Here is a 21,703-nt window from a genome sequence, read left to right on the forward strand (position 1 = left end):
CTGAAGCTAATTTTGCAATATCTACTCTTAAAAAACTACATAACACTAAAAAATAGCCAGCACATCTGCATAAATTCCAGATAGTTTTTATTATTGCAGTGATTATTTGATTTCTTCATCTTTGCTAATTAAAATTTACACCACTGAACACTCTTACTCATTTGTTGCTGCACATGTTTATTTTTTACTTGTATTCAGGAAATTGTTAATTTCTCAATTAACATTACCCAGAATTTTGAAATGCCCAGCCATGATGAAGATGCTAACAATAGCAGGTGTAAACCAGTAATTATCAGCAATCATAAAGCAAGCAAGCTGAGTTATTAAAAATCATCCCATGTGTGAAATAAAACAAAATGTAGTGGACACACTGTGCTATTTTACCATTCTTAAACACAGTGAAACTATATAAATACAGGTGCTTGCTTGAAACTTGTAAGTGCCAACAAGCTAAGTTCTGAAGTAATTTAGAATTCAATTAATGTGAGAAGCTGAACAAAACAAATCCCTTAACAAGGCCAGTACATGAAGGCTTACTTTTAAAAACTAGAGGAAACAAATAAGAAAATCCATTTAATGAAGGAGAGAACATTCTGCAGGAGTTGCAGCTTGGTTACTGTATCAATGGCAGTTAAAGGAGATGAAAACAGGGAAGATAAATAAATATACTATTTTTAACATTGTTTGGTCTCTTGAGCATATATTCTCATCATCTGGATCTTCCCAAAGAACCCAGTAGAAGCAAACACTTTAAAAAGAGTTCTCCAGCATTTCACTGCTTACTTCAAGCAGATGAAATCCAGCATTGCATCATTTACACCAAATTGGTTTCAGATGCAGAAAATCAGGTGGATGGAGAGAGACTGCCATTGTTACCAGATGAGGAGTTTGTGGTTGTTTTCTGTTTACTGTCATGAAGATTACTCTAATGCAGTAAGTTCTCATTTGAGATGAAATATCACAAATGAAGATGGGAAGTCTAGTGCCACAAAGAGATTAACAAAATGAGCTTTGTGAGGCAGTGTCTCTGTACAGCTGTAGCAGCTCTGGCCCCACTGAATGTCCTGCAGCTGACACACACTAGCATTTCAGGGGAAAGGCAATGTAGCCCAGTGTAAGCCTTTCACAACCAGAACAGTTGTCTCAATTTCATGACCCTGTAACTTGACAACTTAATGCAGAGATTCCTGAGTATCTCTTGATAGTGGCAATTGACTCAAGCAGTGAAAAGCACAAGAATCACACAGAATCATAATCAAGGTTGGAAGAGGCCTCTAAGATCATTTAGTCCCACCATCAAACTAGCAGCATTATCACCATAAACCATATCACCCAGACTCCTCTCAAACATTCCAGAGGTGATGACTCTACCATCTGGGCAACTTATTCCAATGCCCAACCACTCTTTCAGTGATTTGGGCTTTTTTTATATCTAATCTGAACTTCTCTTGTCGCATCTTAAGGTCATTTCCTCTTTCACTTGAGACATAGCAGCGGAAACTCTCACTGCAGCCTCCTTTCAGGTAGTTGTGGAGAGCAATGAAGTTCCCTCCAAGTCTCCTCCAGCCTAAACAGGCCCAGTTTCCCCAGCAGCTCCTTATAGGTCATGTTTTCCATACCCTTCATGAGCTTTGTTGCCCTTTTCGTGACATGTTCCAGCACCTCAATGTCTTTTTTGACATGACTGCCCAAAACTGAACATAGGATTTGAGGTGGGGCCTCACCTGTGCAGAGTACAGAGGGGACAATCAGTGCTTGGCCACCTGGGCACACACTGGTTCATATTCAGCTGTGCATCAACCAGCACCCCCAAATTCCTTTCTGTTGATCAGCTCTCAAACCATGCTTCCTTGAGCCTATGGTGCTGCATGAGGTTGCTGTGAACCAGGTGCAGGACTCAGCACTTGTCCTGGCTGAGCCTCCTGCCATTGTCCTCAGCCCATTGTTTGAGTCTTTCCAGATCTCTCTGTGGAGCCTTCCTACTCTCCAGCAGATCAACACTCCCACCTAACTTGGTGTCACCTGTGAACTGACTGAGGTTTTATTTGAGCTGCTTCTCCAAAGCATCCATAAAGGTGTTCAACAGGATGGACCCCAGTCCTGATTCCTGAGGAACACCACTGGTGACCAGAAGAAAGCTGTGACAGGTGGTGATGGCAGCAGTTGAAAGAGATACATCAGGATGGAGTGACCAGCTAAACTTGCTAAAGTGTAGAATATCACCAGGTCTCTTGCGGGAGGCTTGACTGCCAGTGTACTTAGGGATGTTCTGGACACTAACTTTTCTGTCCCAGTACACCTTTCATTACTTTAATCTCCCACTTGAAATATGGTCAAAGTGCCTAAAAGTAGCTTGAAAAGCAAAATCATAATCAGTGTTGATGATAAACATGATGTATTAGTTGTAATCACAAGATTATACCGATTATTTTGTGCTGGAGGGATATACATGTATAGATCTTCCTGAAGCACCACATCCAAAATGGCTGAATCATACAAGAATTGGTGTATTTATTACTTCTAATAGCTTTTCCAACTGCATGTACCAAGAAATCAGTGATAGCAAATAAAGCATGATTTCAGAGGTCTTGAGAGAATCAAAAGTAAACCCCACCAATTGTATTCATAAATACAATACAGAGTAATAGGTAATTTATATGAATATTCATATATTGAGCTCAGAAAATGGGCACCTTGTTATTCATCACTTTAAAACATGTTTATAGAATACAAATATATTAGTTCTTGGGTTTTTTTCCTAATGCTGATGAAAATGAATAGTACTTGGGGACCAAGTCTGCCTATTAAAGTGATGTGATACATTACCATGCTTGTACAGAAATGAGCACAGATGGCGGGTCTATTATTTCTCTAGCAAGAAATTTGTCATTTTTTTTCCCCAGGATTCAAATCTGAGCAACACTTGCTTAAGTCAGACTACCTCTGTGGGGATCCTTAAAATATTTTTCCCATTACTTGTACATTAGGAGTTAGAGAAACAGAAAGTGATTAATGCCATATTAAAACTTTAAAATGAATGAAGTCTCTCAAACCAAGAGTCTGAGATTTTTATATTTTCCCCCACCCCTAAGCAATGGGAAACAAATTTTGCATGTAAATGTGAGTCTACAGGGATGAAGTTTTGTGTACCATGTTCAGATTCCCAACAGCCTGTTTAGCTTTGACAGATCATTTCATTTACATTAGAATACTTGAAGATGTTAGATTTATAGACATTTGTTAATTAAACACAATTATGTGGAGTATGAAACAACTTATCAGTCATTTATAATTTTTGTAGGCAGAAGATACCACTTCAAGCAGAAAAAGATTAGATTAAACAAAAATATGTTGACTTTCATAATCTTACTTTTATAATAAGAATCAATAAAGCAATATTTCATAAGGTTTTGTCAATGCCTTGTTATACACCCAAAGAAAGAAAAAAGGTTTTCATCTGCCTTATGACTTGTTAGAGCATATAATTACGACAAACTCAAAGTTAAATGAGAGTTTTTAAGATCAGTTGGTCAAAGCTGGATCACCTTGCAGTGAAAGCAAATTTAATACGGGTTAGTATTCCCAATAACAAGAAAAATGCAAACTTAAACATTTACTTCAATACATTGAGTGTACTCACATTTGGGCATTCATTACACACTGTCTCTACCACTCCTTTCCCCTCACACTCTTTCTCTGCTCCAGCACGGAGTCCACCCCATGGGAGTCAGTTGTCTATGAACTTCTCTAACTTGGGTCCTTCTTACAGGCTGCAGTTCTTCACAAACTGCTCCAGCGTGGGTCTTTTCCACAGGGTGGAGTACATCAGGAACAGGCTCCTCCAGTGTGGGTTCTCCCACAGGTCACCTCCCAGCAAACCTGCTCCAGCATAGACTTTTCTCTGTGTAGGTCTGCAGGGCTGTTTCTCTCATGTTCTCAATTAATCTCATCCACCTCCTCTTGCTCAGCAGTTTTTTCTCCATTTTAAATCTGTTGTCACATCTGTTGTCACTGCCACCATCACTGATGTGCTTGGGCTTGGCCAGCAGTGGGTCCGTCTTGGAGCTGGCTGGAATTGGCTCCACTCTGGGGAAAGCTTCTGGCATCCTGTCCCAGAAGCTACTCCTGCAGCCACCTCTGGGCTTTGCTTTTGGCAAGAAAACCAAATATATTTTGGGCAAAATATTCTTCCAAATCAAATTCCATTTAAATGAATCATAATATTTGAAATCCAGCTCTTAATTTTCCATACATGATGGTTACCTCTGGTATGTTCGTGAGGGAAAACTCACATGCAGAACCTGGAGGATCAATTTCAAGACTGAAGTCTTGGAATACAAAATTAAAAACTCTCAAAGGAGTAAAATATTTTCAAAGCTTGAATAACAACATATCTCTTCAAAAGTATAAGGATTTTTTTGAAGGAGAGAAATATCAACTCCTTTAAGAGTCAAGGTGGGAATGTGGTAAATATCTGGTAAATTTGATGAACCAGAAAACTTTGGAATGTGTAGTGGTTATACCAATACTGAGTTCAAAGAGCTGGTATATAAGGATTGGAATTTTCTCTATTGACGTAAACTTGTATGTTAAGTGAGGTCTTTGGAGCCTGTAACAGACAAAAATGTCAGGAGAATGGGATGAAATGTGTCACTTTTCACAGAGCAGGGTTTGAAGAGTTTGGGAGCAGTCAGTGTATTTGGGAAGGCTTTAGGTGGAAAGGTGTACGGTTCTGTTTGAAAATGGAGGATAAGGAAGACTGCAGGCAGCAGAAAGCAGGGAAAATAACAAATTCCTCCTGTAAACCTCAGAAAGGATCATGCCAGCTGTTGGTGAAATCAGTGTGGATAGATAGAATGTAGGAGAATAGAGATAGTGATGAAGGTAATCTCACCCCTAGGGGGTTACAGATGTGCTAATTATCAAGCATTAAGAACAAGCCTGCCCTTAATAAGCCACAGCTGGATCCAGTTAGGAGGGGTATTGTAAAAGAGTAGGTTGGCTTGTTGAGATGGAAGATGGAGTTTGTTGGTTGTGCAGGGTAGGAGAAGAAGGAGTCAGTGCTGTGAGGAGCTGCTCATGAGAAATCACCAAAAAGGTATGAAACCTTTGTAACAAGATAGTAACCGATCAGTAGTGAGAAAGAAGGTGGAAACACGCTAAACAGCTTAGGGAAAAAGTAATACCAAGGTTGTTATTACTAGTACCTATTGATCCAAATATTTCTTCCATGCAAATAGATTTAAATTTGTGGTGTTATCAAACACTAGTGTGCTACTTGTCAGTGTTTCAATGCATGTCACCTCTGCTTCATCTTCTTACCCTTCCCCACCCTCAACTGAAAAAAGTGAAGAGGAATTTAGAGAATGTTGACTCTGAAGAGGTTGGACACATGATTGACACTCCTAATATCAGGTCCACTCACAACAGAGCATTATTTTCCCAGCTACTTTCACTCATGTGAGAGGAGTCAGTTCTAAAGCAAGTACCAGCTTTGCAAGACTTCTGATTTCATTGTAGAAATAAGTGAAAAAGAAATGATAATCAGTCTTGAATGAGACATTGCCGAATAATTCTTAGGTGAGTGAAACTAATAAAATTGTAATCTAGGGAACTTTCAACTTCTGCATGATTTATTTCTTCTTGCATGGTTAGAGAAATGAGTATCACTGAATTAAAAAAAGAGGGTATTCTTTTTCACAGTTATGCTGTTCACAGGAAAATGTGCAATAGTTGGGTTTGCAGCATTTGAAAAAAAGGTGCTAATTGAAAAATTCTGAGTGACAGAAAGTGAAAACACAGATTTTACATGCTGTGAAGCAGAGCAAGACCACTGGATTAAAATAATAGCCATAACCTTCAAGATTTTTATAGTCTCATGGTGTGAAGAGAAACTGGTGTTGCGTTAAACTAGTATGTTGAGTTAAACCAGTTTTTTCTGGTCACAGCAGTGTTGTTCATCTGGAATTAATTCCTTATTTATTTATCTATTTTGTTTGATACAAATGACTGCCAAAGAAATTTTTTGGAGGTTTTAATGCTAAACTTTAATTTTTTTGCACTTAGAATTACCAGAAGGTTTGTTGGCTCAGCCCAAATTGCTGAATTAAACAATGGCCCAAGACTATCAGGCAGACTTTGGATTTTGTACACCCCTATATACAAAGCTTTTCCCCACCACTTCAAGCTGGCAAATGGCTCCATTGCTACAAGGCAGCCCAAAAACCTGTCTGCTGTAAATCACAGTAACACCTTTTCAAAAATATGAGCCATTCATTTTTTCAGTGTGTACACTTCCTCAGGAATATCCTAAATCTCATTTAGGGTGATATTTAAATAAAGATCAAGGACAAAATATTATGTGGCAACCTTGTTTTACTGAACTGCATTCATTGTTTAGCATATATGCAAGCTTTTCAGCTGAGCTCAGAGGACATGTTATGTTTTTCATAGAACAAATTCTGCAATATTTGAACATGCTATGTTGTCTGTGCTTATGTGTGGATCTAACAGGCAGGAATTAGGTATTTCTTTACTCTGATAAGGTTATTTCCTTTTTATTCCTTACAGCATAACAGGTGGCAAAATACTTTTGAGACAGAGCTATAGAGCTATCCTCTTACAGAGTACACTGAAAAAATATAGCATACGTGGAGTATTTGCATAATGTACAGTATCTGTGATGAGAAAGTAGATATTCAGTTTTTCTTGCATAACTTGAGTATTACATATAATATGGTAAGTTGAATGAAGAATTGCTTCTTAATAAGCTACAGAATCCTGCTTGGTGGTTAGTTTATTTACTGTATTTTGAATTTTGATGTATTATAAACAATGTTTTACTTACTCAAGCGGTTCTTTTTTGAATCAGCTTATATCTGGTTTTTTACTTCTTTCTATATATATATCAAGTACATTTTGGCCTACTCTTACTTATATAATTTATGTAATGCTAAATAATTAATGCACAATGTGGCTGTTATCTTTCAATAAATATTCTGTCTGTGCATGCACTCACAAAAACACTAAAAATCTTCAGGTTTATTTCTGAACATACAGTGTGTATGGAATCTAGAGTTTGTTTTAAGACCTTGAAATGTCACACATTAAAGCAGTCATCATGTATTTAGCAAAATCAAAATGGAGCACAGTCTTTTTGCACGCACACACAAAAGACATGCACAGGGATGAATGTTTCATGCTACAGAATGGAGATAACATTCCTTATTAAAGTTTAAATTAAACTTAAAATGCTAATAAATAACAGAACTTTGTGGAATGTAGTAATTATATTTTGTTGTATTTTTTTTGTGAAAAACGTGCACAAAATTAATGCATCTCCTTAAAGAGGTATGCTGGTACCATGAGAGATAATACAAACTAGGAAATGACTTTCTGGGAGTAGAGTAAGTTACTAAACCATTTTTATGTGTGTTTCTGTATTAAACTAGCTATACACACCGTGTGGTTGGCAGTGGAATCAAAGCTCAGTCTGCAAATCCAGAAGTAAAAGTGAAGGGAACAGATCCTGTAATAAGTCAAATTATCGACAAGCTGAAACATGTTACTCAGGTAAGGTGCTTTTTCCTATGGATACAGTATAGTTCTAACTACCATCTAGTAATGAAAATATTTATTTACTGCACCATAAAGGTTAATTCAAGTTTCTGCTGAGTGCACATCCACAGCAAAACACTAGTTGGTCTGTGTCTCACTTCAGTTATTAAAAATGACTTAGTTAAAAGGCTTGCATATGGTAGATAAGTGTAGGAAGGGAGGCTCTGGTAGCTGGGCCATCTGTACCTGCAAGTACCACAGCTCAGTATTGCAGTGGGCACACAGAAGCACCAACAGCATGATTTAGGGATATTAAGTGGGTGCATGTGTTCACATAACAATAAGACAATTTCCCTCTTCCTCCTTTATTAAATCTAGGTTCTTTCTTGTATTGCTGCAAGGTTTTTTTTTTAGATGGCAGATAGAAAAACTAGGCACTTCAAATGAAAATCGCATGCCTGCTAAATGAGTTGGTATTAGTTACCTGACGTGCATATCTGTGACTTACTAAATTTAAGGCTTACAAGGAGGTCAATTCCAATATGGTTCTGTACAATTATATTATTGCAATAGGTTTACAGGATTACAGATATCTCTGGTTACATGCCACATTTATATGCACAGATAGCCAGAACTAGAGGACAAAAACATAGTTCTGTTGAAGGCAACAGTTATTTTGCCAACAGCTCTGTATTTCAGTTTAAAAATACAAGTTTTCACTCCGATCTGAAGGCTCAGTGACCAGAAAGGTTCTACAGGCATTTTATGTCAGTGACTCATTTAACCCAGTATCCTCTTCTCTGCACTGGTAAAAGGAGAGACTACTTAGGGAGGCCATGAAGCTTCTCACTGTTGTTGTCTCCACTTGCCTTCTCTACCCCATTCCCCAAGCAAGAGAATTAGAGATATTAAATGCCTTCTCCTTGCCTGGTACATTTAGATCCATCTAAGGACTTGCTTTAATTCTGTTTTTACATCTTCTTGACAGCTTTTAAGTAGAGTTTCCCACATGGTTTCTGGATTTGAAATATTACTGATAGCTTTACGGTAAATCCTCTTGGTTCTTATATCTCTAATTGTGAACAATAACTCTCCTCTGACAACAAAACAGAGTGTTGAAATAGAAAAAAGAAAAAAAAACAGAAAAAATTATTTTCCATCAGTAGTGCTGTTTTCTGGGAGAAGTGGCACTAGATTTGAAGTTCAAAGGCAATCATTATTCTTTCCTTCTTAAAAGAAATATCTTTTTTATCCCTCCAGCTTCAGCATCATGCTTTTGTCTCTCTTCTTTATTAAAATGCCATCTACAGTGGTGGGAAAAATCAATGCAGTTTTCCTCACAAGAGATGCCATGGTTTAATTAATAACTACAAAATACTATACAAAGATAAACTTTGTAAATGTTACTTGGTAAATTCCATCTATCAGGAATGCTTTCCTCCTTTTATATCAAAACTGCTCTGTATAGTTTATTGTGTTGGTTGCCTCTAGACTTGAAGTTGTTGTTTTCTCCTTGAGTGAGTACCTAAAAGACTGGAATAGAATATTTCCATTATAAAGTATTTCATTTTGAGAGCTTACTTGCCCTTGTCCCTGAAGACTTGAGTGTATCTTGGGTAAAAGGGCATACAATTTACATGCTGAAATGCTTACCAACCTCCCAGTATATTTTCTTTCTGTGGGGTAGTTTATTTCCTTGTAGCTCTGAGTATGAAAATAGGGTCAAGGGATAAAGAGAGCAGCAAAACCCTTATGGGCTGACATATAACTGCTTTTCCCCAGCTGAAGAAGCTGCAAAAAGCTTTCCTCTTCACCATTTATTGCTTGGGAAAAGATGATGATGAGTGTAAATTAGCGATTCAAATACAAAAGATCACCTTTTTTGTCCTGTGTGGTATGAAAAAAGATGAATCACATATTAAGCTTACAATGGGCAGAAAATAAGGGGAGCTTAATGGATTGTGGTGATGCCTCAAAGGCAGACAGAGTCATACTCAAACCTAACACACAATCCAAGCTGTATGATGGAACTTCAAAATTTTCAATAGCTAATTTAGTAGGAGTAAAACATATTGGTGAAGTTTTTCAAAACCAAAAATTTCTGAAATTTACAAACTATATACTTTAATTCATCTTTAGGGTGAAAATAGCAAAAGGGCAGATATTTTTGAGGTCCTTTTCTGCTCACATTTAATGTTGACTTAGGAAAAAAGATCAAGACTATTCTGCCCTGCAGACAGAAACAGACAGATTTCTTAGTATCTTCTCCATTTTTCCTATTGGTTATACAAAGGCATAAAAATCCCAAGCAAAGAATTTGCTTTAAAATATGTAAATATCCAATGTTTAAACTGTGTTTTCCAGGCTGTTAAAAACTTTAAAACCCTGAAATTAACTCCTGGCTGCATAAGTGACAGTACCTCTTTTCAGCAGGCTGTGGTCTCTGGGCAGTTCTCCTTTGTGAGAGGCTCACAGTAATTCTCCTTTTTCTGTAAATAGTGGATTTACCAAAAAATCAATAAAACTTTTTGATTCTGTTAGACACCACTGCCCATAATCTGTGCCCTGGACTCTGCAGGTTTGGATTCACAACAACAAAGTGCTCTTAGAGGAACTGATAGGAAACAGTCAGTGCTGAATATGGCTTGGAAAAGTCACCTTCTGTAAAACTACTAACTTGTACAGACTGGTATTTTCTGGAGTTTTAAATTATGGACTCTTCATTCATTCATCTTCATGGCAGGCAAATTATGGGTTCAGTGCACATCATTTTATGTACTGCAGTCGGCTACTATCACTCTAATAGGTAATCAAGATAAGCAAAGTCAGTTTCATATGGTGTAAAGAGTAACGGGAATTATTTGCCTTTCTTCACCAATAATTTAAAACAGTGATTAATTCATCATTCCTGCAAGTACAAATACTAAGGTTATGAAGTAAGTATGAGATTTTGGAGGTGTGATTACAGGCAATTGGACCTTGGTCTTTCCAGTGTGTTTCTTCTTTCAGAAGAGAAACTCAAAAAAATACTGCTTTTGAAAGTAACAGACATTACTTGGAGCTTGTATTTACAAGTTAAATAAAGTCTTCCTCATTTAGGAAATCTTGCCATGGCAGAAGATAATTCTATGTCTGCCTGTCTAAATTAGGCAGACCAAATCTCCCTCTGGAGATCTCCAGAGGCACCTACGATTAGTGACTATACTGGAAATTTAAATGCTTCTCTCAGGATAAATTATTTCTAATTTCTAGGTGCAGTAAAATGCATGTCTGAACTTATTTGGGGAAGATCCCATCTTGCAGTGCTATACCGCTAGAATGCTAGCTGATATGCATAAAATAATATTTACCTTCTCCACAAAGGGCTGCAAACTGTCCCTAATGGAATTGATGCTTGCATTCTTTAAAGGAGTAAATGCCATTATTTCATATGACATTAAATGGTGGTGACAGTCTAATTTTTCCTTTACTACTTGTCATTATTATTGCATGGTGAGTGCTCTGTTTCACCATGCTGCCATTTGCCAATTTACCTGTCTCAAAAAGGCTGCAAAAATAGTGAGGTGAGACATTGTTTTGACCTTGATTTGGCATGATAACAACTAAGTTTTCCATCTGCATTTTTTAAAGCTATTATCAATGTACCACAGCACAGTCAAGTTAATATGTTTTTTTGTAAGAACTGTTCAAGTATGAATTGGAATTTGGGATGGAATATATTACCTGAATGCTCATCTGCTCATACAAAGAACCATGTTTTGAAATTATTCATACACAAGGTGTGGCACTTGCAATTGTGCCTACTTACTGTAGTGTTACGATAACCACCTAATAGTTAAAACCGCCCTGCCTCTAAAACTAGTGCCAATAGCTGGAAATATGTCACAAATTAGACATTTTGATTGCTTTTTAATGACTGAAGTGCAATTCTTTTTCATGGAATGAAGGAATTCTTAAGAGTACAGCAATAGACAGATACAGTTTGACACACTCTTCGGTAACACGCTCTTGGAGACTCACTTTCTAAACTTTTCTTTCCCTTTGTCTTCTTAAATGCTTTTTGTTGATATAGTGTAACCTGCAGTTTGTTCCTTTCAATAACAGGTAAGTGGGAAGCAAAATTTCAGTGCACTTTATGCAGCAGCCATTCAGCATTCACTGGTATTAGAATTGCTTTCAGCTGTGTTTGCTCCTAAACTGCCTATTTATTTTTTGTTGCACTAGAAAAGACTTCCTCACAAGTTTGTTTTGTATTTCATGTTACAAATGCATATCTAAATGTTAATTTTGCCTTAGATTTTGTTTTTACTGGCTTTTTTTTTTTTTTTTTTTTACACTTTTGGGTTTCATCCAAAGTTAGAACAAATCTGCAGGTGAAGAATAGCTCAGTATGTTGATTGCATTAATTTTTTCCCTACTGATTTGTTGGCACTGCTCCTTTCTTTATTATTCATTTCTGGAAGTAATACAATGCTGCTCTCTTTTTGAATGCAAACTCTTGAAAAGATTCTTGTTTTGGCAAGGTATGATAGTAGAGTACCAGTGATGTAGGGGTATTGGGATATTCCTACTTGACAGAGAAGTCTATTTCATATTTGTGGTGTGAGCTGTTCCAGTCTTTTATCTCCTCTATGGAGAGCTGTCTCTGACTGCTGGCTGGTGCCAACAATATGTTAAGTGCTTGACTATTACCACTGCATGTAAAATATTGGCAGAATTCCTGTAAACACATTAAGCAGTTAGAGATTAGGTGGGAAATTATTTTCTGAGATTCATAATCCTCCCTTTAAAACGTACTTCAACTTCCAGCCCCAAAAGTACACAAAGGAGTGCAGGATTGCTGATGCTTTTTTATCTCTTGGGAGTGAAAAGGTGTTCTTCACGGTTCTGTGATGATAGTAAAGGTATAAACCCTTTTTGTTGCTCACAAAGATGGTCTTTCTGTATTTGTAAGTCAAACACTAAAAGTTACATGAACATTCTGAGATGACTGTATGTTTTGGAAAATTATGTGTAAACTCAAACCTACATATGATTTACAGGTATAAGGCAGACAAAAAAGTGATTAGGAGGGTACGCAGTTTAGCTGATGCATCTCCCACTGCTGGGATGCTTAGGAGGTAAATTTAGAAAAACAGTCACCAGCCACATAGTCCTTCTGATCAGTAATTTAATTAAAACACCAGTAATACTTTCACTATATTACTCTGTTTTTCACTAACTAGATTACCAGAGTTATTAGGGGCTAATCAAAGTCCTGTTCATTTAGAACAAATGATTACTTTTTGTGAAATATATTTTTAAAATAGGATTTATGCTGAAATGAAAAGAGTATACATTGCACAGGGCTTTCCGAAATAGTTTGTTGTTCAAATTTGTATAAAACTCTTAAAAATGGGCTAATTAAAAAAGAAAAGATAACCCTTAACATTTGATTTATGTTGTTTTTCTTCTTTCATTTCTTATAAAGCTTTGCACAGTGAGAAAACATATTTGTTGATACAGCAGGGAGATACTGTCAGTTCATGTGCATTTTTTTAAGAGAACAGTGGCAGAGAAAATAAAACAGCCTTTTCCAGCTACTTAGGTGGATAGTGACACTACCTGAAGTAAGTATTCATTATGATGCAGATCCTATTTATAAAAGTCTATTTTGCACCTAAATTGTTTGCTGTTATAGCTGGTAAAAATTGCTTATGTTATGTTTTTTAGCAAAACAGGACCACTGTTGTACCTTCTCATTTTTAAGTACAATGATAAGGGAAAAAGAGTTTTGAGGTTTTAGAAGAGGCTGGGGTAGCTCCACCTGCTCCTCATAGAGACCACCACACCCTGTACACTGTTGTAATATGTACTTCTGAAATCAATCTTCTTATTTCAGTAAAAATAGAGGAATATTCTCAAACTGACATGCTTGGAACAACATAAAAAGGGAAGAGAAATGTAGAGTAGTATCAAATAGGGCTTTAAAAGATTTAAGTTAAGCAACTCTCTAGTCAGAAGTGAAAATCACTTTAACTTATGAAATCTGACACATATCACAAAGCCTTCCCTTAAATGATAGCCTCTTAAGAGCAGAGGCTCGGCAACCAGGTAGAATAATATCACATCAGGATGGAAAGTATCAACAAAAATTTGAGAAGCAAAAAAAAAAGAACACTTACTGTTCCTGTTAGTAGTAATTAATGACAGATGTAATCTGTCAATGTCTCAGTTACATTAAGAAGATACTTTGTATTCAAGCAAATACATTAAAAAGAAAAAAGAAGAGTGGGACAGTAGGTACTATTAAGGTGTAAGCGCCATTTCCATGGTCTTGCAGTGGTCTCAGTGCCATGGAAATTCCTGTGTGAGGGGTTCCTCTAGGCTGACCTATCAAGGCAATAAGCAGGATCCTGTGCTGGGTGTCATTTGGGCATTGTCTGGCTGAGCGCTGTGTCCCACCTTGGTTTGCTGGCTGTGGATTGTCTACAGGAGCAGAGAGTGTTCAAATACAGCAGCAGTTCCAAAAGTATTGAAGGGAATGCATTGCCTTTTGTCAGTCCAAGTGTCACAGCTGAGGAGAATGCTACTGGGGCTTTGAGGGTTGGGCTAGAAGACCTTTAAAGGTCCCTCCCAAGCTGAACTATTCTATGGTTCTGTTGACTCCATGACTATACTGTGTGAACTCATATGCTATTAACACCAGGTAATACACATGAGAAGAGCTGTCATAAATAATATGGACATGAAAAGATATTGTCAGCAATTATAAAACAGAAAGCACAAAGGAAACAGGATTCTTTATCAGCAGTGATCATAGGACATGTGCAACAGTCATTACACACAATTGTGACGTCTAAAACAAAACAGGTACCACAACAACACAAAACACCTAAAAAAAAATAAATTTCAGGAGTATTTCAATGGTTAACTGTTAAGGGAAAAAAGTTGCTGGTCACAGATTTTCTGGCCTGAAAAGTAATGCATCCTTTTTGAGCATGTTGAATGTTTCCTATTTGAGACAGGCTATTTCCTTTCGGTCTCAGTCCTGGGAAGTCCTCGGAGGCAGTGACCTGTGGAGAGCAATACAGAGCAAGTAATTTGCTGCAAGCATCATCATAATTTGTTCTCCTTGCCAGTTTGTAAAATAAGCAATGTTTTCTGTAGGCACAAGAAAAATCCGTCTGGAAAGCAATCTGTTATTCTGAAGTCTTGTAAACAGAAATCTTATGTTATCTATGAGGGCTGTGTGTTGCCTAAAGAACTCATCTGCTTTTTGGAAGTTTTGGAATTGTAGAAAGCAGCAGCACAGTATGGAGCATTCAGCTGCTTTTGAACACTAGGGGTCTGAAATCCATGTGGATAACACAAACTGTGTTTGAAACTGTACCATATAGTTTAAGGTCGCAAGTTTTGCTTAGCACAACCCTGGTTTTGTCTTGAGAGACTAAGTCAGCGAGCAGTTGAAGAATGAGTACCAAAGGTGAAGTATTTAATTTGTATGAAGTCTCAGCAAAGCTGTTCAGGACTATGGAGTAAAAGGAAGTGTCAGAAAGCAGCTGTGCTGTGCATTTTTTAAAGCAGCTTTTGTTTCAAAAGAGAATGCAGAAAAATACAAATATATCCTGGCAGACTATGGTTATGTACTAGATTTGTGGGTAGGTTTCTTAGCTTTTCTCCAGTACAGAAATATTACAGTGCTCTGTATTTAACTGACTGATACATTTAAAAAACAACCCCCAAAGAAGCATGGTAAATATGCTGATTCTCATTTCCTTCTAAAACAAGCATATAGTAAAAAAGACATTCACAGAAGAAAACTTGGCAAGATAGAAAAAATAATAACTTTGATAGTAACTTGACTGAATAGACATTTGTGTATTTCTTTACAAGACAGGTTAGCTATTACGTTGAAAAAAACAATTTAAAATTTTCCTTAAAAAGCCAAACCAATCTTAATATACTTTATTAATCAGATTGTGCACTCTAATTTAAATTCTTTAATCTGTTCATTTCTTTGACTTCAAAAACTTACATCTTAAAAGTAATATTATCTTATTTCTTGGCTTAAAACCAGCATACTTACCAGTTCCTTTGTTTTAAGGAACACAATACCAGTGTTTTGGCCTTTATAACACTTGTCTGTGTCTGGTAAGCTTCATCCTTAAGAGCAGACTGAGGAAAGCTTTGAAGATCTAAACATTCTGCTGCCAAATACCCACCCTGACTTGTTTGCAAAGCTGCATCCTTGTAGGCCATACTTTATAGAGAAAATGGAGACACCTCTTTCTCATTCCTGCTCTGGAAGTGATGATAATTGTAGTGAAATGCTGTTCTGGCAGTGGGACATTGGTGGGATGCCTCTGCTTCCTCTTTTCCCTGCACTTTTATTTTTTCTCTTAGTGAGTCATTCAGCTTGATCTACACACTGCCTCACTGCACTGATATAAGCAATTGTAGGATAAAAAACCCCCAAGCAATGAACAATTCATTTGATCTCTAAAGAGAACCCCAAACCAATGCTGTATCTTTAAATTCCTGAACAAAATATACAGAGCCCAGTTTTTCATGTATGATAATGTTTTGATTAGAAACATCTTTTCTTGTTACTTGCTTGTCATTTCAGTTGAGCAAAATCATTAAAAGGAGTCACTATCCCCCTGTGGTTTACTTGACGTGTGGTTACCTTATAAATCTCATAGGTACACTGGCCCATAGTACAGGCTGTGCAAATGATGAAAAGAAATTTTGTACGGACTAAAGGCTTTTTCTGATAGAAGTACTGTAAGCTAATTTTAGATAAAAGTGTTTTCCTTTATTTTCTGCCTGTTAATAGGATGTATATTTGCAGTGAATACAGAACTGTCCTGTCCTCCTCCTACAATCCTTTAAGTATTATTTTGACAGGTCCACTTTCCCCTTGTCAGCTTCTTATTTCTGCTTCCTGACCCTTCCCAGTTCCTCTTCCTCTTTCAAATAATCACATGGTTTTCATCTTGTTCCATAAAATGCTTCCCTGTCATATTCAACATTTCTTTTAACAGTATCTGACCTTCTATGTTTCCCATTGGTATGCAGGTCTGGGACAATGACAACCCAGCTCAAAAGCAAGAATATTGTTTCCTATTCAGTCAGGACTATAACTGAAAAAAATAGTTTTAAATATCTGAGTTAAGGTCTTGCTGTTAGCTGCTAACTAGTAATGCAGGAAAGGGGGAGAGAAGTGTATTATAGCCTCTGTGAAAACTTTTGTCTTGATTGTGATGAAAGATAGGGAGGCATTTTAAAGCGCAAATAACGAATGGCTATGATAAAAACACAGTGATAAGATTGAAAGAGGCTGCAAAATTCCAATTCTGTTACCTTGAACTGTAATTTTCTTCTTAATGCAGCTGCCTTGCCCTAACTCTGCCTTGTAACAGAACTATTTACTCAAGTCTATGCTCAATTTATTGAAGCACACAGATCTGGGCAGACAACTGCAGCATAATATGTCAATAAATGTAACAACATTATTTTTTTTGTGAAAAGTATGCGAACTTCTCTATCAGATCTGCATCACCGTAAGGCTACTGTTTATAAAACTATCCATCATTAATTCCTTTATTTCTTTGTTCCCTGATTTTTACACCCTTGTCATATACAGAAAGGTAACAATCTGCTTTGCAAGTAAGTCTCATACAGATTTTGAAGAATCAGGTAGCATCATAATCATGGAGCATGGTATTCAGTAGTTGCATGGAAGCATTTTGGGAAGTATTTTTATTTATTGTAATAATTTAATAAATTTCATCTGGTTTTTTCCACGTTCTGTTTGACTATTGTTCTGTCATTTCATTCACTAGAAGTCCTCCTCTAAACCTCTGTTCCTCCATGCCACAGTTCATTGTTACATACCTAGTACATATTTTATCAAAGCTGTCAGTTCTTCCCCATTCTTCTGTTTAAGAACTCTTTTGCAACCTATTTGAAGCCTTGTTTGAAGTGCTAGCCATCTGGCTCCTTTACAGTTCAGCTGCAATTAGTTTCTCCTGTAACAGCTCTCTTAATTTCTACTGTCTACTGTTCTTAATTAATCAGATTTCTTTTTCCTTGCACTTTTTCTTCAGTTTTAGATTAATATTGTTCCTCTACTTCTGTTTTTGGAGGCATGTGGGATTCTGAAAGTATGTCAGTAATCACTACTATGGTGGGGTTGGGCTTCAGTTTTCTTCCTAGAAGCTTAAATGTTGTCTCCAGAGCTTTTTTGATTGGTTTTGTATAGATCTACTTGTAGCCTTAATATTTTTTCATATCCAGAAGTTATTACATACCTTATCTACACAACTCACTGGATTCACCATAGCCAGGTAGGGTACTGTGATTTCTTTAGTTACTGCATGTAATAAGAGTGCATTTGTTACTGCTTTTATTGCTTATACTGGCATTCTGTGCAGATCCTTCAAAAAAACACTTGTCTGATTTTCTTTCAGCCCTTTTAAAGAAGTTTTGTATAAGGAATGTACTAAGAGCAGAGTGTAAAGTTAGGATTTAGCTGGTGAAGTGTGGACATATCCATTTAGATCCTTTTTAGAATATACCATAATAATCAAGGAACAGACTTTTCTCCTTTCCAATCCCAGACCACTGGGTTGGTCAGATTTAAGTGTATTTTGCTGCTGGATAACCGTAGTTAAACTCTGCAGGTGTTGCAAACAGACACTTGTATTTTTGGTGTAAGTAAAATTAAATCTCATAGTCAGCTTGATGTATCTTGGGGACTTATATGTGAAGAGGTCACATCATAAAACATCGGTTTTAAGAAAATTGTTTTTGTGCACATCAGTAGAAAGATGTGTATCTTCCTATCTAGGAGGAAATCTCTTCAGTTCAAAACTTTTGTGTGACAGAAGTGTTATCAAGAAATAATGGTGTATGAAAGCATAACAAGTAATAAAATAGTTTGGGGGAATTTTGAGGAAACATTTATTTGGAAGTTCTAAAAGAGAAAAAGTATTGGTTTTAAATGAAACTTCTAATTGAAAAAATTGTTTTAACATCATATACTTTTCATTCCTTCTTATGTTTCCTATTCAATTAAATTTCTAATTTTTCCTAAAATTGTTTTTCAACGTGATGGAAAAACCCCTAGAAAAAAAATGATTTATCAGAAACTAAAAATAACAGAAAATTTTAATAATTAAAATATAGGAACAATTAAGAAGCTATGAATATTTAAATTCTATTTTAGTTTTATTTGATATTTGTATAATAGTTTCCATTAAAAAAAATTTCCCTTCAGTCATTCTTTTAAGTTTTGATTCCATATTCAGCTTTAAAAGATTTAATTGAAGGCTTTTAATTAAAAAAAAAAATGCATAATATGGAGAACCATACCCTCATTTGATTATTTCAAGCCAATTTTTCAAAAGACATTTTGGCTCAAAAGACATGAGGAATGTCATCTGTGGACCCTGAGGCTGTGCTCTTTTCCTCAGTACTTCTATATTTTATAGGAATGGGTGGCTTAGATGAAAAATTAATTTTATAAAATTATTTTATTTTTGATGCTGCTCAGTTTTTCTCTTTTCCTCTTCTTCTCACTCTCTCTCTGTTTTGTTTGCCAATACATTTAAAATAATAAGTTTCAAGCACTACAATGATTATTTTTGAGTCTTGCCTTTATTGCTTTCTAAGTTATATGACAGTTTCATTGTTCATGCTGTGAAATATGCAAGTTCCTTCGGGATAGGAATATAGTATATTGATATTGTTATTTTTAGAAGAATGCAGAGTAACATGAATCTCTATCACTGCTTTGATATTGAAAACAAAGTTGTAGCCTGAGATAAAATCTTGAGTCATTTAAATTTTAAATACTCTAAATTCATCGCTTTTCCTGCAGGAAAGGGACAAAGACACCTCTAGAGGCATTTCAGGTTTTAGATGGTGTGAATCACGCTCTAGAATGTCTCATTTTGTCTATTTTGGCATTTTAGTGTAAGCACAGTCCAAACTGAGGTACCTTTGTTAAATCTATTTGGCCAAGGATATGGAATTTGCTTCATTTTGGGCAACACTGAATTCTGTTTGCATTTGTTCATGTGTTCATAAGGCAGCTGTTTTTCAAGAATAGATTGATTGCTTTTCTGCACCACAAAAATCCTGTGTTTCTAAAACCTATTAGAAGCTCCCCAGACATGTAAATGCCATTAAAACCCCCTGATAAGCTAATTCCTTGGGAGTAATTTGAATGACCATAAGTAATTCAGGATATATTTCCATGACACAAAATTTTAGCAGAAATGCCAGTCTTCAGGATGCCCATCTGACAAACATCTCTTTGCTCTTCTCCTTATTCTTGTTTTCAGAGTTTTCTATAGCTGGTTTGGGTGGTTTGGAGGATTGCTTTTTTTTCTGATTGGTTTGCAGTATAAAATTAAGGATATAAGACCAACTCTGCAAAGGTAATGGTTTTGAGTACAAGATGTATCTGAATTGTAGGAACTCAAGTAAAAGTATCAAAAAAACAGAGGAAAAATAATATAGAAAAGTGAGGATCCAATTCAAAATTGATAAGCAAAAAAATAAAGTCTTAGTGAAAATAAAGAACTCCATGGAAAGGCATTAGAAAGTGCAGGAGTTGCACTGAATTTCCAGAAGCCATGCTGATTTAAATTCATGGGCAAGAGTGAAATAAATAGTAACAAAAACCTTCAGCAAGAAAACTAAAAAGCCTATTTGAGAGAACTGAGCTTCTTCTAATCTATTTAACTAACAAATATGATAATTATTACAGAATCTGAAGGGTGGTGATTGGGAATGAAGTTTTGGAAATAAAAGGTAGATTATGGAGTTCAAGTAAAACACTTTAAGTCTCAACTTGTGCTTCTAAATAGCAAAAGATGGACCACACAACCATGAATCAATTTAGGAGAAAATGAGGAGGAAAGGACAAAGCAGAAAATGTGCTAAGAGACAGCATGTGTTGTCAGAGAGCCTGTGGCAGAGCAATAGAATATTTCGTCAGCAGTATAACATCTTCTCAATATACCATTCAAACATTGTGTTGTAGAATCTTTGCTTCAAGGAGTACCACAGACAAGTTTCTGTAATTCAGTAAGATGGTTGCTAAAATACTATATGAATTAAGTTTGAACTGTTGGAAGAATAAGGATTATAGCGTTTGTAGTTAGGAAATTAAGTTAAAAAGAAAAAAATCAGGAAGAGAAAAAGTGTCACCATCTATGTTTAAAAAGCAGTTATTAGACTGCAGAAAGATTACTAGAATAGTACGTTGGCATTGCAGCCAGTATTAAATGATCTTGGCTTAAGAAGGTGGTGTCTTACAAATTTGGAAATTACAAGATCTGGAAATCTGAAGAAAAGTCAGATAATATAGAAATTATTGGGGCCCACAACAATAGAAATACAATAATATGCGAAAATGTGAAATGAGAGGCTGGACAGGCTTCCCATTGCAATCCAGAAATTCTATGATGTTGAAACACATCATCTGGAAGCAAATGAGGGCACCTGAGTTTGGTAACTGATCAAAAGATGAATTTGAGCCACCTACATTTCCCAGTAATTTGGATTCATAGAAGGCCTCTTATTTTTTTCACAGCTGTGGGTCCAGAAACAGATTCTTGTCACACATTAGTCTTCTTCCCAATTATTTTCTATACAATATTTAAATACGGTGGCATATGCACTCAGGGAAGGGTGGAATGTACCTGGGTTTTATCGTTTTGGTTTTTAAAAAGCTATTTCAAGTTTATATAGTCTTCTTGAATTACAAACTAAATAAAAATGAAATTTGATATTTTTCTACAAATTCTATATGCTAGTTCTGTAGATTTTTATTTTTAAGCTTTATTCTATAAAAGCTTGAATAATGGTATTAATATAGTAGTATATTTCAGTGTGATTGATGAACCTTTGGATAAATATATGAACTGTTTATTTCATTGATCCAGTTGCACTATGGTGTTTTATTCAACATTTCCTAATTTTTTTTCAGACTCTATATTTGATTTTGGTGTGTCATATTGTCACAAGAAAAGATGGTAGTGAGAATTTATATTTTCAGTTCTTTCTGCTTTGCTTAAATACCTAAATATTTCCAAACCATCTATAACTATTAAACTGTTCTGTTCCAAAGCTGGATGTGATACCTTGATTC

General features: G+C 36.0%; 1 protein-coding gene across 1 annotated transcript in view; it reads left to right on the plus strand.

Annotated features, from left to right (window-relative positions):
• GPC5 (glypican 5) overlaps positions 1 to 21,703 on the plus strand; it is a 572,404-nt gene that overhangs the window by 176,784 nt on the left and 373,917 nt on the right. Inside the window, exon 7 of the mRNA XM_041423410.1 lies at positions 7,452 to 7,572. Coding sequence (XP_041279344.1) covers positions 7,452 to 7,572 — 121 coding nt within the window. The remainder of the gene's footprint in view (positions 1 to 7,451; positions 7,573 to 21,703) is intronic.

Source organism: Onychostruthus taczanowskii, unplaced genomic scaffold (assembly GCF_017590055.1).
Source record: "Onychostruthus taczanowskii isolate IOZ18803 unplaced genomic scaffold, ASM1759005v1 scaffold77, whole genome shotgun sequence".
Lineage (NCBI taxonomy): Eukaryota > Metazoa > Chordata > Aves > Passeriformes > Passeridae > Onychostruthus > Onychostruthus taczanowskii.